This window comes from Triplophysa rosa, linkage group LG2 (assembly GCF_024868665.1).
Source record: "Triplophysa rosa linkage group LG2, Trosa_1v2, whole genome shotgun sequence".
In the NCBI taxonomy this organism is placed as follows: domain Eukaryota; kingdom Metazoa; phylum Chordata; class Actinopteri; order Cypriniformes; family Nemacheilidae; genus Triplophysa; species Triplophysa rosa.
The window spans coordinates 35,536,553-35,554,242 of record NC_079891.1 but is presented as its reverse complement, the minus strand read 5'-3'; the positions used below and the strand labels follow the sequence as shown (position 1 = coordinate 35,554,242).

The 17,690-nt window shown below is 40.5% G+C and overlaps 1 protein-coding gene across 1 annotated transcript; it reads right to left on the bottom strand.

Annotated features, from left to right (window-relative positions):
• Nucleotides 1-310: 310 nt before the first annotated feature.
• unc5ca (unc-5 netrin receptor Ca) lies at nucleotides 311-14,066 on the bottom strand. The gene is made up of 5 exons (XM_057322931.1): nucleotides 12,655-14,066; nucleotides 12,296-12,442; nucleotides 10,181-10,345; nucleotides 9,314-9,492; nucleotides 311-3,508 (listed from the first exon to the last, which is right to left on the bottom strand). Exons 1-5 carry the CDS (start codon nucleotides 12,877-12,879, stop codon nucleotides 3,346-3,348), a joined length of 879 nt encoding a protein of 292 aa, XP_057178914.1. The 5' UTR covers nucleotides 12,880-14,066; the 3' UTR covers nucleotides 311-3,345.
• Between the last annotated feature and the right edge of the window lie 3,624 nt (nucleotides 14,067-17,690).

Genomic DNA, 17,690 nt, shown 5'->3' with positions numbered 1-17,690 from the left:
CAAAAATATCTGGACTATAGATCCCAAATATTCACTGACTTCTGTATTTCATTTAATTAACTTGTTGGTTCTTAGTCAAAGGATATCACTTTAAAGTCAAACTTTTAGAAACAAGAACAGAATAACTTTCTTTTTTGTTGCTAATGTTCAGGATTTATTCTCCCTACTGTGGGAGTCAATGGGGGGCGAGATCTGACATTCTTCCAAATTTCTTCCGGTGTGTTCAGCAGAACAGAAACGTACACAGGTTTGGAACAATCTGAGGGTGAGTGAATGATGACAGAATTTGGGGTGAACTGTCCCTTTAAGGATCAAAGTAAGATACTTGAGCAGTCGGTTTACTATTGTTGTTTTTAGCTTTTAAAGACACTCATAAAAATCTGATAACGTATTGCAAACCACTTTTTCACACACTAGAACAGAAGAACCAGGAATAAATGACACAAGGTCACTCTCAGTGTTGATTAAAAATATAATTTATTCAAAAAAATCTTTAGATACATTTGTACAGACCCTGTCTGTGGACACGCTTTTCTTTTTCCCACGAATCTTTATGAATGAAATCCTCTCTACACACAAGCCTGCTGTTGTCCCACACAGAAGCAAACATTGCATAGTTGGCACAGCATTTACTCCAGACCAAAATATTCCATTTTCAGCCTTACAGACGCGGTCTTGTGTTGTTTCGCTCTTTATGATGTGGTGTTTTCTTTCTTCAAGAGAACCGGCACGAGTCTTCAGGCAGTGATGCTGCAGATAATGAGCTCCGTGTGTCAAACACTGTCTTCACATCTCATCACAGAGAAAACACGGTTGCATAGGCCTTCATCATTCAAATGAAACATTCAATACGTGTTATTTTCTACAAACTGATATTTTATGTTCAAGTCAACGGAATCATTTCACGTCAGACACATTCCATGTTATTTCTAGGATAAATGCGTGATGACTTTCATTTCCGAAACAAAAGATTATAGTAGTTTTTGTCTGACGCCATCAGACGACCCGTCATATAAACACCATCTCTAACAATCAAACCATTTCTTCATGAATCAAATCAATGCTTCCTTTTCTTGCTGAATATGCACTTTCACTTGGAAACACATCTCATTACTGGAGAAAAAAGACATCAGTAACAATCCTCTCATCATACTCGTTTGGTTTTAAATGCATTTTCGACGTTGTTTCGGTTCATGTGCATTTACTAAACATAAGCAAATCAAATAATCCATTAAAGGTTATCGATGAAAGAAACGGCTCACATCTTTTCGTCGATTCTGATGTGTATTAAACCAGATAACTAACAGCATACTGACAGAGACTCAAACCTGCAGAACGTCAAACCAGAAGCCAATGAAACATCATCGATAATCAAATGTGTTCAATCCATGTCTGAGTTTCCTTCGAAACAACATCCATTCGGTTTTTCATCTTCTTCTCTTTTTGTCTTGTTTACCAATACAAGTATCTTAACAAGAACGTTTTTTCAAGTGCGCTATACTTTTGAGCTAAAAATAAGAAAGTATACTTTTCGGTCTCCTTTTCGTGTACTTTCTGTACATAAAAAGTAACATACTTTATCTTAATAGGACCATAGCAGTGTACTTAAAATGCAAAAATAATATAGAAATATGTGTTAAGTTCAGTTAAAGATAACGTGCAAGCGCACCTGCAGTGTAAAATCTTTTCAACAGATGAGAAGTGTACTTTCATCAACATCAGTATTGAAATAACAAACTATAAGTTCACTTGAAGAACAGTTGCTGCACAAACAAATAATGTCGTTGAAATTACACTTTTATAAATTAAAAAGTGAGTCAATTTAATCCCAAGCACAACCGGAAAAACTACAAGTATGATATTAGTATATTTATTACATAAAGTATAAATTATATTTTACTAAATAAAATGAACTTGAAGCCTACTTATTTTCTTTGTAAGGGTATATTGTCAAAACACAAAATGTTAACAAATGTTCGTTTATGTCTTGGTTCCAATCTAACAAAATGTGTTTGCCTGAAACAACAACAAGAACATTTTTCATCTTGATTTAAGCAAAACACACTTCGGTTATCATATATGATCTCTGAAATCAAGATAAATGTTGTGGATTCTCAGGTGAATATATGAAGAGTTTGGTTCTAAAATGAGATAACTCGGTTTTTAAAAATGTTCAAAAGTCTTGTTTTTTTATTGTGCATTCCAATTAATATCAATCAAACTGCAGTTGGTTTGTTTTGACTTGAGCCGTAATAACTCAAAAAAAAAAAAAAAAATACAGCTAACTAACTCAATAAAAACAAAATAAAAAACATGATTTCTGAATTTTTTTTAAAACGGAGTCATCTCATTTTGGAACCAAACTCTTCATATCTTGTTTTAAGGTTATTTAGATAATTGTGTGGGAAAACAAGACAAAAAATGAGGTTTTCTTGTTCAGTGTGGGATCCGTAAGTGAAACTATAGGTACCCTGGTAACCTTTAATAAGGGTCATCTATACTTTTTTTACTCACAGCAAACTGCTTAAACGTTGAAATGAATCATTCAAACACAACAGAAACACCTCATGCAGAGAACGTGTGTGAACTCTTTTGTGTACGTCGTACAAAAGTCCATTAAAAATCATCGAACAGTGCGACTTCGCATTTTATCTTCAGCATTCCAGATATTGAGATATCAGTTCTCCACATTATTTTTCATCCCTTGCAAGCGCTCGTGTGCACTTTTGTTCAACACCGATACTTCAGTTTGACACATATCTGCATTTACAAAAATAAAACAAATGAAATTGATGTCCGAACGTTAATGAGGTTTTAAAGGCCACTTTAAGGTACTCTGTCCACACACTAAATACTGTATGATCTCCTCTGAAAATATGATTTTACATGAGCGTTGACTGTTTCAGCAACCACTAGATGGCACCACAAAATTCCAGAAAAACTATGAGTAAAGAGACAGGAAGAATGTGGGAGATTTGTGTTGTTTTTGCTCAAACACACACACACACACACACACACACACACACACACACACACACACACACACACACACACACCGCAGTCCTTACACGTGCAAACAGAAAAAAGTTTGAGAATTCCGGGGAGGAATTTTTGGTAGTGAGTCTTGTCCCTGTTTCACCTTTGACCCCAGCGAGATCTTTAGCCCCCTGAATCTGAGGCTTAAGTACCACACGTTTCCTGAAACTGAATAAGATGCTGCACTATAAGTTGATGTGAAAGGTCACGGGCTCTAAGGATGCTTTGACTCGTCTGATCCGATCATTTCCTTCACCTTCTCTATTGAGTCTGGACGACATCAGAGCAACGTCACCATCGTCATAAGGGTCAATGTTCCTTCACCATGGAAGCGATGCTGTTGTCACGGCGGCCCATCTCCTCTAAAACGGTGGCGAGCTGGTTCAGGTTTCCGTGTGGAAAGTGCCGGGCCTCCCACAGGTCCAAAATGACGCCAGTAGGGCTGCTCTTAGTCGCAAAGTAGTTGAGATGCCTGTGCGGGACAAGAAAGATGATTTAATGAACACGATGATGAAAAGCACATCACAGGTGAAGCACTGAAACGGCTTGTTCACAACACACCGAACCAAAAAGTCAGATGTAGAAAACCTCTCTCTTCTAAACAAACTCTGGGGAGTCTGGAAGAACACAGAGACACTTTTCCCAGGATCCTCTTCGCTTTATCTCTTCTTCTGCACTTCTGTCTGTCCTCTGTGAACTCTCACATGTCTGTTTTAAGCGTGTTTGTCCTCCGAGGTGAACAGCGTGCTCTCCAAACCTAAACTCGCTGGCGTTTGAAGCTCGCTTTGAAAGATCTACAGTAATACCTCAAGCAGAACTCAAACCATAGGGGTCCTTCACCGTTTCTTTTCCTAGAATTACGTGAAAAGCGGAGGGATGAAGACACGCCGGTGTTTGGAAAAGTCTCTCATATAGAGAAGGAGTGAAATATTTCTCATGGGTTCCCGGCTGTTTTCTACCCGTGTTCTTCTCGTGAACTCTCACGCCAGGAAACTTCGCAGCGCAGAGCTTCAGTTCTATTCGGTTTTCACAACGTCAACTTCACTGTGATCTCACAACACCAACTCACACATGATCACTGATGAAACACACTGCACTCTTCAAAACAATGTTCTTCACAGCGATGCCATAAAATAACTACTTTTGGTTCCACAAAGAACCGTTCGATCAAAGGTTCTTTAAAGGGGTCACATGACACGGCTGAAAGGAATATTATGGTTTGTTTTAGATGTAATGCAATGTGTCTACAGGATTTAAGGTTAAAAATGCTGTATTTTCCACACACCGTGCATGTTTGTATCTCCTCTTTGCTCCGCCTCTCTGAAAAGCTCATGGCTCTGAAAAGCGAGGTGTGCTGTGATTGGCCAGTTCACCGGTGCGTAGTGATTGGTGGAACACTGCAAGCGTGTGAGGGAAATGTGACGCCTCTGACCATATTTGGAACATCAGACATTTTACGTGTCTAATACATGCATGGGCAACTTATAACACGTGTTCACACCATATGACCCCTTTAAGAGTGTATGATAGCTGTTTATTACCTATATTAAACTCACATTTCACAATCTCAATAATGTAAAAGCATAGATGTATTTTCCTTAAAGGAACACTCCACTTTTTTTGGAAATAGGCTCATTCTCCAACTCCCCCAGAGTTTATAAGTTGAGTTTTACCGTTTTGGAGTGTATTCAGCCGATCTCCGGGTCTGGCGATAGCACTTTTAGCATAGCTTAGCATAGATCATTGAATCCAATTAGACCAGTAGCATCGCGTTCAAAAATGACCAAAGAGTTTCGATATTTTTCCTATTTAAAACCGGACTCTTCTGTAGTTATATCGTATGCTAAGACCGGCGGAAAATGAAAAGTAGTGATTTTCTGGGCCGATATGATTAGGAACTATACTCCCATTCCGGCGTAATAATCAAGGAAGTTTGCTGCCGTAACATGGCACACATTTGAAGCATGAGGGAGTTATGAGAAGATAACTTAGAGCAGGGGTGCCCAGACTTTTTTGCGTGATGATCTACTTTTAAAATGGTAAACCTGATAAGATCTACCAACTAAAAAACACATTATAACACATTCAACACATTTATTTATTTTTTAATTACACTTCCAATGTGTATTCTCTACATGGAATTCAACAATGCAAAACAATGTTAAGTGCTGATATCATTAATTTTAACACTAAACTCAAAACATCTACAGCACAACAGATTACAATAGCCAGGCCATGTGTACCTTATTCTGATGACTTGCACCGAATTGAATCAGACAGTTTTGCATAATTTGGGCAGTAGCTGCTGGTAGCTAGTCTCAAACAGGCCTCCAAATTGTCATTAGTCATGGTGGACCGGTGTTTTGACTTAATAATCCTCATGTGAGAAAAGGCTGACTCACATAGATAAGTTGAGCCAAACAGTGCGGTCAGTGAGGTGGCACATTTTCTGATATTTGGATACTTCTCTTCTGCAAGAAGGTCCCAAAACTGTCCACTGGCCCTTGCCTTCACCTCAATGTCAGTCTGCAGTGCTAAAATCTCATTTTCCAATGCGGATGGGTTCATCTGAAACAGCTTTCCCATGTCTGTGGCCAGGGACTCAACCTCATGCTCATCTCTAAATGGAAAGCACATGAATGTAGCAACTGGCTCAAGTAAAGCAAAGTCTTGAAAACGTTTGTCAAAGTCTGATCTGACCTTTTCAATTTGCTCAATGTAGCGCTCACTGTGAAGTTGTGCTGGCTCTTTTCCTAGCTTGTGAAGTTCAGATGCAATGTTTTGGAAGTTGCCTAATTGGTGGCGCTGCAGCTTAGATGTGAGTAACTGTAGTTTTCTTTTGAAAGCATTAACTGAGCTGATCATGTTGACCACCATCTTCTCTTTACCTTGCAGCTCTAAATTTAGCTCATTCAGCATATTAGTCAGGTCAGTCAAAAAGGCCAAATCTAAAAGCCACTGCTCGTTCTCAAGTTGTTTGTATTCTGTATTATGTGTAGACAGGAGAAACTCCTTTATCTCAGGCAGCAGCCCTCGAAATCTTTCCAAGAATTTGCCCCTGCTTAACCATCTGACATCTGTATGCAGCAGGAGATCTGTGTGGTTGCAGTCCGCTTCCTCCAAAAAAGTGCGGAAGAGCCGTCTCTGAAGTGAACGTGCACGAATTGAACAGACTATTTTCATGCATACATCCATGATCTCTTTCATGTTCAGCATTTTCGCACATAGAGATTGTTGGTGTATTATGCAATGGTAATTAAGGAAGTCCGGAAAAGCATCATCCTCCTTGCACTTGGCAATAAAACCGTTAGAACGGCCGACCATCGCAGGTGCTCCGTCAGTGGTGATTGACACTAATTTAGACATCGGAAGCTGTGTTTTGTCGACAAAGTCCTTAAATGCCCGAAAAATGTCTTCGCCCCAAGTGTGTTCTTTCATAGTCAGAAGTGTCAGCAGTTCCTCTCTCGCTGTCATGTCTTTAAACACCATCCGTATGAAAACGCACAATTGCGCTGTATCACTAATGTCCGTGCTCTCATCTAATTGCAATGAAAAACATTCACAATCAGTTATGTCCTTTCTCAGTTGCTGTGGCAAGTCATCGGCCATTAATTCACAACGACGCGTAACTGTAGATCTTGATAGCTGAACAGCTTTGATGGCGGACACAATCTCAGATTTGTTTTTAAAATCCCGAAACAATGAGTCTGCTGCCTCGACAAAAGCGTCTTTTATCATTTCTCCTTCTTGGAATGATTTTTTATGTTTGACGATGGTGTGACTCACCCGGCATGATGCCTCCGTGGCTGCTTTTGCTTTTTGGCCTGGACGAGTAAAGAGTGACTGCTGACCAGATAATTGATATTTCAGTTCTTTTACCTTTGCTCTTCTAAGCTTGCTTTTTGCAGGAAAATCGTTGTCATAATTTTTATGAAGTGTCCGAAAATGTCTCTCCACGTTTCCTTTCTTTGGAATAGCAATACTTGTCTGGCAGATCAGACAAATGCATTTAGAAAAAGACATAGTGAAGAAAAAATCTTCCTCCCACTCCGAATGGAAATGGTATGTTTTTGACTTTTTGGTTGGTACCGCACTCATTTTAAAAATTGGTTTGAATTTTAGATTGTTTTGCGAACAAGCATGTAGGCTACTGCTAGCTGCGTGATTTCGCGCTCAGTGCTCAGAAGCTCTTGGAAGGTGCGAGCAGCCTGCGTAAGTGGTTTTTTTATTTATTTTGTCAAAATGTATTGGTCAAGTGCAAGTCAGACAGAAATTAAAAGAGATAACGATATGAAATGTTTTACTAAAATTTAACAAAAGAATATTAGGCAGGTTAATTTATTGCGATCTACCAGCATTGCCTGTGCGATCGACTGGTCGATCGCGATCGACCTATTGGGCACCCCTTACTTAGAGAATAAGCCTATTTCCAAAAAAAGTGGAGTGTTCCTTTAAAGCTTTTGTGCAATAATGCAGAAAAAAATCAAAAGTGCTATAGATTGAATTTTAAAATGAATTACAACCTGTACATTTACATTTAGCAGACACCATGAATCAACATTTAACATGATTAAGTTGGACATTATTTGGTGGTTGTTAGACCAGAACAATACTGAATAGTAAATGTGTGTGTGTGTGTGTGTGTGTGTGAAGGGTAAACCCTACGGTATGGAGACAAAATGTCCCCACAAAGATGGCAATATCCAAAACCCTTGTCCTTGTGGGGACATTTTTTTGTCCCCATGAGGAAACAAGCTTATAAATCATACAGAATGAACTTTTGTGAAAATGTAAAAGAGCAGACAGTTGTGTGTGATTGTTAGGGTTAGGGGGAGGGAATATGAGATACAGTTTGTACAGTATAAACACCATTGTGTCTATGGAATGTCCCCATAAAACATGGAAACACAACATGTGTGTGTGCGTGTGTTTGTGTGTGTGCGCATGAAGGTGTGGTGTGTGTGTGTGTGTGTGTGTTCATGTTTGTATATCCCAGTGGGGACCTAAACCTGAATACACACCAACACATGGGGACTCGTGTCACTGTGGGGACCAAAATTGAGGTCCTCATGGGCACAAAAGCTTATAAATTGTACAGAACAATATTTTTTACAAATCTAAAAATGCAAAAAGTGTTCTATGATCTTTAGGTTTAGGGATAGGGTTAGGGATAGGGGATAGAATATACAGTTTGTACAGTATAAAAACATTACGCCTATGGACTGTCCCCATGAAACATGGAAACCCAACATGTGTGTGTGTGTGTGTGTGTGTGCGTGGTGTGTGTGTGTGTGTGTGTGTGCGTGTGCGTGTGCGTGTGTGTGTGTGTGTGGGAAGGGTAAACCCTACGGTATGGGGACAAAATGTCCCCACAAAGATGGCAATATCCAAAACCCTTGTCCTTGTGGGGACATTTTTTGGTCCCCATGAGGAAACAAGCTTATAAATCATACAGAATGAACTTTAGTGAAAATGTAAAAGAGCAGACAGTTGTGTGTGATTGTTAGGGTTAGGGGGAGGGAATATGAGATACAGTTTGTACAGTATAAAACCATTGTGTCTATGGAATGTCCCCATAAAACATGGAAACCCAACATGTGTTGTGTGTGCGTGTGTGTGTATTGTGTGTGTGTGTGTGTGTGTGTGTGTGTGTGTGGGAAGGGTAAACCCTACGGTATGGGGACAAAATGTCCCCACAAAGATGGCAATATCCAAAACCCTTGTCCTTGTGGGGACATTTTTTGTCCCCATGAGGAAACAAGCTTATAAATCATACAGAATGAACTTTTGTGAAAATGTAAAAGAGCAGACAGTTGTGTGTGATTGTTAGGGTTAGGGGGAGGGAATATGAGATACAGTTTGTACAGTATAAAACCATTGTGTCTATGGAATGTCCCCATAAAACATGGAAACCCAACATGTGTTTGTGTGTGTGTGTGTGTGTGTGTGTGTGTGTGTGTGTGTGTGTGTGTGTGTGTGTGTGAAGGGTAACCCTACGGTATGGGGACAAAATGTCCCCACAAAGATGGCAATATCCAAAACCCTTGTCCTTGTGGGGACATTTTTTGGTCCCCATGAGGAAACAAGCTTATAAATCATACAGAATGAACTTTTGTGAAAATGTAAAAGAGCAGACAGTTGTGTGTGATTGTTAGGGTTAGGGGGAGGGAATATGAGATACAGTTTGTACAGTATAAACACCATTGTGTCTATGGAATGCCCCATAAAACATGGAAACCCAACATGTGTGGTGTGTGCGTGCGTGCGTGCGTGTCACCTGTCCAGGTTGAGTTTGTGTGCCAGTATTCTCCAGTCATTTCCGCGTGTATGTGGGGCGTCCAGACTGCTGCAGAGTTTATTTCTGATGCTCACTGGGATTCTGAAAGCGCTCGGGCCTGTCAACACCGTGATACTGCTGCCGGGGTCCATTAGAGACGTGTCAAAACTCTGAACGTCCTGAAACACACACACACACACACAACCCTTGTTAGTAGTTTACTTTTTTTTAAAGCTTACATTTTTGTTAAAATAATCAAAAATCATATTCAATGAATTAAATAAATAAAAAACAGAAAAAGTAGATCTATTGATCTATTGCACAATAATAATATGAATAGAAAAAAGCCTATTAAACGGTCTCATTCACATAGAAAGCTCATTTTATTAAAGGAGTAGTTCACTATAAAATGAAAACTTCATGAAAATAATATACTTTTTAAACATACTGTAAATGTATGGCTTGCTTTGCCTCCATGTAGCGCGTCCACGACTTCATGTACTCTGTAATCACGTTGGAAAGGTCACGCCTGGTTCTGACCCAGTGTTTACAAGTTTGGATAAAGAAGACCGTTCAAAAGTTCTTGGATGTCGAATGACACGTTATATGTCTTTGTGCAAGATTATTGTTTAAAACGGTCAGTTCGTGTGCAAATCAGGGATGTTCAAATCTGTTGAAATTACGTCACGCGTGACCAACATGATCGCTGAGACAGTGCAAGCCGTGTATTTATGTTTAAAAAGTATATAATTGTTAAATTTTCTTGGAAAATGACCAATGGTTTGGCTAGACAACACGGCTGGTGTCGTTTAGAGCCGTTTGAAGCTTAGCTCTGAGCTAATGTCAGTCCACGAGAGGTTGTGTTACCTCGCTCAGCGTGGTGTAGAGCTGAAAGATCTGACCTTCACCCTCCACCTGCCGGACACACAGCTTACAACACAACTCGCACACGGCCAAACTCTGACGCTCCAGAGCAAAAGAGCAATGAAGCCTCCGCACCGAGCCGCTCCACACCTGAGAAAAACACACCTCCTGCACGCGCACGCACGCACGCACGCACGCACCCACGCACACACACACACACACACACACACACACACACACACACACACAGACACGCGCACGCACACACATAATATCTTATTGCTATCATCACAGTTATAATGCAGTACATTATAAAACCATTTAAAGTTGCAACTTTAAGTGTATTTATTAGGTTTATTAAAAGAATATTAAGAAGAATAATCATTACAATTTTATATAATCTAATCTAATCTACTAAATGAGGTATAATGTCCAGTCAACTGGTTGTTATGGCAGAAATAATCCCCGACAATGTGATGAGGAAGTGAAGCAGAGGGTCTTGTGTCACACTGAAGGGGTTTATTTGGCCATAACAGCCGGCTGCTTGTACATTATCCCGCTTATTACACGGCTACTTGCCACATGAGATTTTTTTTACCGAATGCAGACCTTCCGCGAGGAAAAGCCGTTTAGTTTCGGTTTTAAAGTAAGAAACGACGCTCAAACGTCACATTTGTAAATATAATGTCATATATGTTATTAAAAGACATTTATAATTCATTTTTGTGCAATATTAAACTGCCCCTCTCAAAATGATTTGCAGCATCTGGGTTACAGGGTGTTATTAGTTTTGAGCGCTTGTTAGTTGAAAATAACAACCCTTGGAATGTCGCGACTGGCCAATCAGAATCACGCATTCAAATGAGCCGTGTAATAAAATATAATATAATATATACAGTCTAATCTAATCTAATCTAATATAATATAAACAGTCTAATCTAATCTAATATAATCTAATATAAACAGTCTAATCTAATCTAATATAATATAATATAATATAATCTAATATAAACAGTCTAATCTAATCTAATCTAATCTAATATAAACAGTCTAATCTAATCTAATCTAATCTAATATAATCTAATATAAACAGTCTAATCTAATCTAATATAATCTAATATAAACAGTCTAATCTAATATAATCTAATATAAACAGTCTAATCTAATCTAATCTAATCTAATATAAACAGTCTAATCTAATCTAATCTAATCTAATATAAACAGTCTAATCTAATCTAATCTAATCTAATATAAACAGTCTAATCTAATCTAATATAATATAAACAGTCTAATCTAATCTAATCTAATATAATCTAATATAAACAGTCTAATCTAATCTAATCTAATCTAATATAAACAGTCTAATCTAATCTAATATAATATAAACAGTCTAATCTAATCTAATCTAATATAATCTAATATAAACAGTCTAATCTAATCTAATCTAATCTAATATAAACAGTCTAATCTAATCTAATATAATATAAACAGTCTAATCTAATCTAATCTAATATAATCTAATATAAACAGTCTAATCTAATCTAATCTAATCTAATATAAACAGTCTAATCTAATCTAATATAATATAAACAGTCTAATCTAATCTAATCTAATATAATCTAATATAAACAGTCTAATCTAATCTAATCTAATCTAATATAAACAGTCTAATCTAATCTAATATAATATAAACAGTCTAATCTAATCTAATCTAATATAATCTAATATAAACAGTCTAATCTAATCTAATCTAATCTAATATAAACAGTCTAATCTAATCTAATATAATCTAATATAAACAGTCTAATCTAATCTAATCTAATCTAATATAAACAGTCTAATCTAATCTAATCTAATCTAATCTAATATAATCTAATATAAACAGTCTAATCTAATCTAATCTAATCTAATATAAACAGTCTAATCTAATCTAATATAATCTAATATAAACAGTCTAATCTAATCTAATATAAACAGTCTAATCTAATCTAATATAATCTAATATAAACAGTCTAATCTAATCTAATCTAATCTAATCTAATCTAATATAATAAATACAGTCTAATATAATATAATAATAACAGAACAGAACAGAACAGACATGTTTTTCTCTCTTACCTGGTATTTGGTGAGTAGTTTACTCTTCCACTGTGTGTGTATGTCGTGTAGTGACAGTCTCAGATTGTTTTTACTGTAACTGAAGTTCAGAGTCTTTGGTTCATCCAGCAGTTTCCCACCAATCTGTTTCTCTATCTGTAAAACCTCCTGTACACACAAACATGGGCACACACACGCACACACACACACACACACACGCACACATGCATGCACGCACGCACGCACGCACACCATCATCATCATCATCATCAGTGAAAAACTGCTTCACAAATTCAGATGTTCAGAATGACGATGTCACATCGGTGAGTTTGCTCAACATCTTAAAGAATGAAAAACAAGCTGTTTCAAGTCAAGCGTACTTTAAGTGCGTCCTGCGTGTCGTGGAGACAGTAGACTCTGATGTGATAGTCTGCACCTGCCATCACTACAGGTCCAAACACTGCCAGTTTGATTCGTTTAGCCGCTGACGGACAGATGCTCTGGCCAATCAGACAGTAGGAGCCCAGAGCTTCAGTCAGGATGTGACACGCCTCTTCCTCCAGCTGTACGTAGCAGGAAGATGTGAAGTTTTCCTCTCCGACCATCACCACGTCCTGAACGCAACACACACACACACACACACACACACACACACACACACACACACACGTCACACACAACACACACTAACCATCCCTGCATGTACAGTAACAAACACACGTTTAAATGATGATGACATAGTGTGGCATCTATGGTCTAATGTTTGTCTCAAATGTTTGTGACGTGTTTCTTGAGATGCAGCACACACACACTCGGTGGAATCCCGACACAGATAACGGAAACAGATTCCTGCAGATAAATCCGGCCCATTCCCCTTCCCACATGCAATAATTGAATTTGGTGTTGTGTATTTGCAGAACCCTGCCATGCACAGCGGGCTGCGCTGATAGTCACATTTATTTCCCGGTCATGTTCGCTTCTGCCCGCAGGATGAGTGCTTTATTGAAATGGAGCTGCTCATCTGCAGAGTTTCTCTCTGACCTCCGCCGTAATGCTTCGTCCCATTTGCCGGTATTAAAATCAGGGTTCGAATTGAGGGGGGGCTGGGGCGGTCCCGGACCCCTCATAAGCCTTAAGGGACCTCTCATAAGGTCTAAAATAGTGAACTTGGGGGGTCCCCTGGTTTTTCATTAAAACGTCTTGGTTACGGATGTAACCTCGGTTCCCTGATGGAGGGAACGAGACGTTGTGTCGAACCGACAGAATGGGGTTTGTCTTGAGAACCTATCATCTTCTGAGTATTTAGAAAAGGCCAATGAAAATTGGCGAATGAAATTTGCATGCCACGGGCGGGGGGTGAGCGGGGCCGCTGCGGCTCGACAGTAACACCAACCAGCCCCCCCTTGCGAGACGGGTACGTCAAGAAAGCGGACCTTCTCAGTGTTACTCATCTGCGCAAGTAAAGGCCAGAGGAGTTTCTCATGCACCACAAGTGTGGACATCGTCCGACCCAGGGCCTGCGTGGTCACCTTGGTCACCCATAGAGCGAGGTCGGTGGCGGCGCGGAGTTCCTGCATAAGCGCTGGGTCGGTCTTACCCTCGTGGAGCTCTCTCAACGCCCTGGCCTGGCAGGAGCCATAGCGTGGAGAGAGGAGGCAGCTTGGTCCGCCGCAATGTAAGCTCTCGACACCAGAGATGCCGAGACACCACATGCTTTGGACGGGAGTCTAGGTCGAGCCCTCCCAAGTGGCCGCCACCTACGGGCACGAGTGCACCGCGGCGGCATACTCCACCTGGGGGACATCGACGTATCCTCTAGCTGCCTCACCCTCGAGGGAAGAGAGGGTGACAGAACTTTGTTTGACGTGAACGTGCCGGAAAGGGGCGTTGCAGGTTTTACTAAGTTCCTCATGCACTTCCGGTAAACACGGCCCTGGGGGCGGGCGCGGCTTGGAGCCGCGCTCAACCCCGAGGCACTGTGTAGCCAGCCGCGAGCGCCGGGAGAGGCAGTGCGGGCACTGCAACCCGACGCTCACGGCGGCCGGGGAAAGCATGGCTGACATTTCGACATCCGCTTCTTCCTGGGCTCGACCCCCCGAGGGAGGGAGCCCGAGGAATCGTCGGAGTCGGATGGCAGTACGTCACCCCCCGATGCTGCAACATCTCATCATCACGCATTGTGTCTGAATACGTGGTTGAGGAAATAAGACGGCGGACCGTCTTTTTTGGGGAACGGTCAGACAAGCGAAACGAGGTGTGAACGGTCCGTGAGCCGTGGCTGGCGGATTATCGCTCACAGTAATCCTCATCTCACCCTCGCTGCTTGCCATAGCGGACGGCAGGGCCGTAGTCCTGCCGCCACGGAACGGGGAGCAAACGAGGTGGTGGCTGAGTCCCGTGGGAACACAGCCACCTGTGACGCAACGTCTGAATCGTCACCGCCCGCAGTGCGGGCAGGACGTATCCACAACGTCTGCCCCAGCGTACTGGAAGCAGGCATTGTGTCCGTCCCCCTCCTCGATGAGTGTGTTGCACCCATGAGAACAGCGGGACAAGCCACGCTGGAGAAATTTGCTCTTTTAGAAAAGGAAATTTGCTCGAACACCTCCGGAACTGCCGAGACGCCCAGGGGAGAGTCACTGAAGGAAGGGACCGTCCGCTGTCCACGTCGTAGATTCCAGCAGAAAGAAAGATCATCCAGATCGTAGAGAAGCTCACCAGATGCGTAGGCTTTCTGAAAGTAGTGATGGGTCGTTCTTGAACGATTCGTTCATTTTGAACGAATCTTTAATGTGACTCGGGAAGAACGAGTCGTCGTAGGGAGTGATTCGTTCAGCCGCGCATGCGCATTGCGCAACATTCTATGGGTCCTGTACTGGAATTCAAGAAGAACGAACGATTCAAACCCGAAGACTCGAGAGGTGAACTAATCAATTCTCTTTCCGGCTCAGACTGCATTGGTTTAGCTTACGACGCTGTCACGTGATGAACGAAGGAGTCAAACCCGAAGACTCGAGAGGTGAACTAATCAATTCTCTTTCCGGCTCAGACTGCATTGGTTTAGCTTACGACGCTGTCACGTGATGAACGAACGATTCAAACCCGAAGACTCGAGAGGTGAACTAATCAATTCTCTTTCCGGCTCAGACTGCATTGGTTTAGCTTACGACGCTGTCACGTGATGAACGAACGATTCAAACCCGAAGACTCGAGAGGTGAACTAATCAATTCTCTTTCCGGCTCTGACTGCATTGGTTTAGCTTACGACGCTGTCACGTGATGAACGAAGGAGTCAAACCCGAGGACTTGTCAGATAAGAGGTGTGGTGAGCTAATCATAGACTAAAGACCCAGGTAAACAATGAATTAATCTTTTCTGTTTCTTATAGCATTATAGTTTTGTATTGTTTGTAATGTGATCAACGTTTGCATAATGAACGAAATGAACGATATGACTCGAAAAAAGATTCGTTCATTTTGCTGAACGAGACTCAAAGATCCGAGTCAGTAAAATGATCCGAACTTCCCATCACCTACTCTGAAGAACAAAAGGTGAATGAATGAGCACGCCGGCTTCCCTCTTATACCCGGACATCCGGGGAGGAGCCCGGCATGCAAATTTCATTCGCCAATTTTCATTGGCCTTTTCTAAATACTCAGAAGATGATAGGTTCTCAAGACAAACCCCATTCTGTCGGTTCGACACAACGTCGAGAGACCGACAGAAAGGGAACTAGACAACTTAAAACACAAAATTATTTTTTTGTCAAATTATCATGCTAAAACAAAACACGTTGTCCATTATTTGTACAAATTTCATAAAACTAAAATTTTTATCTGAAAAATCCATGCATGCTCAAGCGCGCCACACAGTGTTCAATGAAGACATGTACAGAGATGTTGCAGCAAGATGCGTGCGGATCCTCTCATATTGAAAGCATTTATCTTAAAACTTTACAGTTAGCCTAGTATAATTTTGATGTGCAAATCTTTCTTTATGTACGATGTTATCTCACATTGTCAAAACAGGTGCGACGCGGTACTGAGCCACTAAAGGGACATACAGGTGGTGGAAAAATAGGAAAGGGAGTGAAAATATTTTAAATATTTCGCTCTCCCCATCAGTGCGTTCCTTTGCAAAACTTTTGCGTTTCCCCAAGAATATTTTTCTTTCCCTCAGAAAACTTTCGCATTCCCCAGAGATTATTTTGCGCTCCCTTCTGCAAACATGAGCTCCGACTTTGACGAGAAGGCTTCTGCTTTTGCCTAAAGGAATGACATTCGTTTTTCTTAATCTGCATTGGTTCACATGGATTATTTTCATATACTTGATCTACATTATCAGGAGATGAATCACGTTTAAAACGCGCATCTGCATGAGGTGACGTTTTAGCCTCTCCCTCACTGGCTCCAATGATTTTTTTAAATATTCAAAAAAAAGGGAACAGCACCGCATTTCAATAATATAACGAAAAAAATAAGGAATATATGAGGACAGGAAAATCTCAATTAGTAAGAAAATGTTATCATACATTTTGAAAAACTTGTTATTCTTATTGCTATAAATAAGTTTAAGAGATTTTACGATGAGTGAAATTTGTGATGTTTGAGACATCAAACCTAGGCAAAATCTTATTAAAAAAATCTAGGCTATAATGCAAAATAAAAAAATTAACAGCAAGATCGATAGCATGGTCACTGCAAAAAACAAAGAAATATGTATTTTAATCTCTCCCTCATGTGGATCTCTTTTAATGGATTATCAACATGTTAAGGACATTTATGCGTGCAATGTGGTCAAATTAATACAATGATCCAAACTATCATGTGATTGATGCTTGCACTGCCCTGTCTGTTGAACACTGTGTATTGTGCTACATTGTGGATACTTAAAAATACATTTACAGCATAAAGCAATGAAACAATACTGATCTCAATGTACATTATGCTTTAGTTTTATGTTTTGGGCTAAAATGGTCCATTAACTTTCTACAGTATGAAAAGGGGATATTGGACATTTGTATGAAACTGCTGCAGTTGAGTCCCCAGTATCTCACCGACAGGAGAAGAGATTTGCTGAACCGCAGCAATCCGGTCTACATTGGCAGAGTGATCTCAGCTATGGTGAGAATCTCATCTCTCATTTATTTTTCTCTCCTTTCCACCTCACTTCTAACACGCCTCTCTCTCTCTCTCTTCAAACAGGTGAACTCTCAGGATGATAGGGGTGTGCTAATGGGAAACTGGTCAGGTGAATACAATGGTGGCTTTAACCCATCAACATGGTCTGGCAGTGCAGATATCCTCAGGAAATGGTCAGAATCACAATTCAGGCCTGTTAAATATGGCCAGTGCTGGGTGTTTGCAGCAGTCATGTGCACAGGTATGACAAACATCCGTTATTTTATCTGGATTTG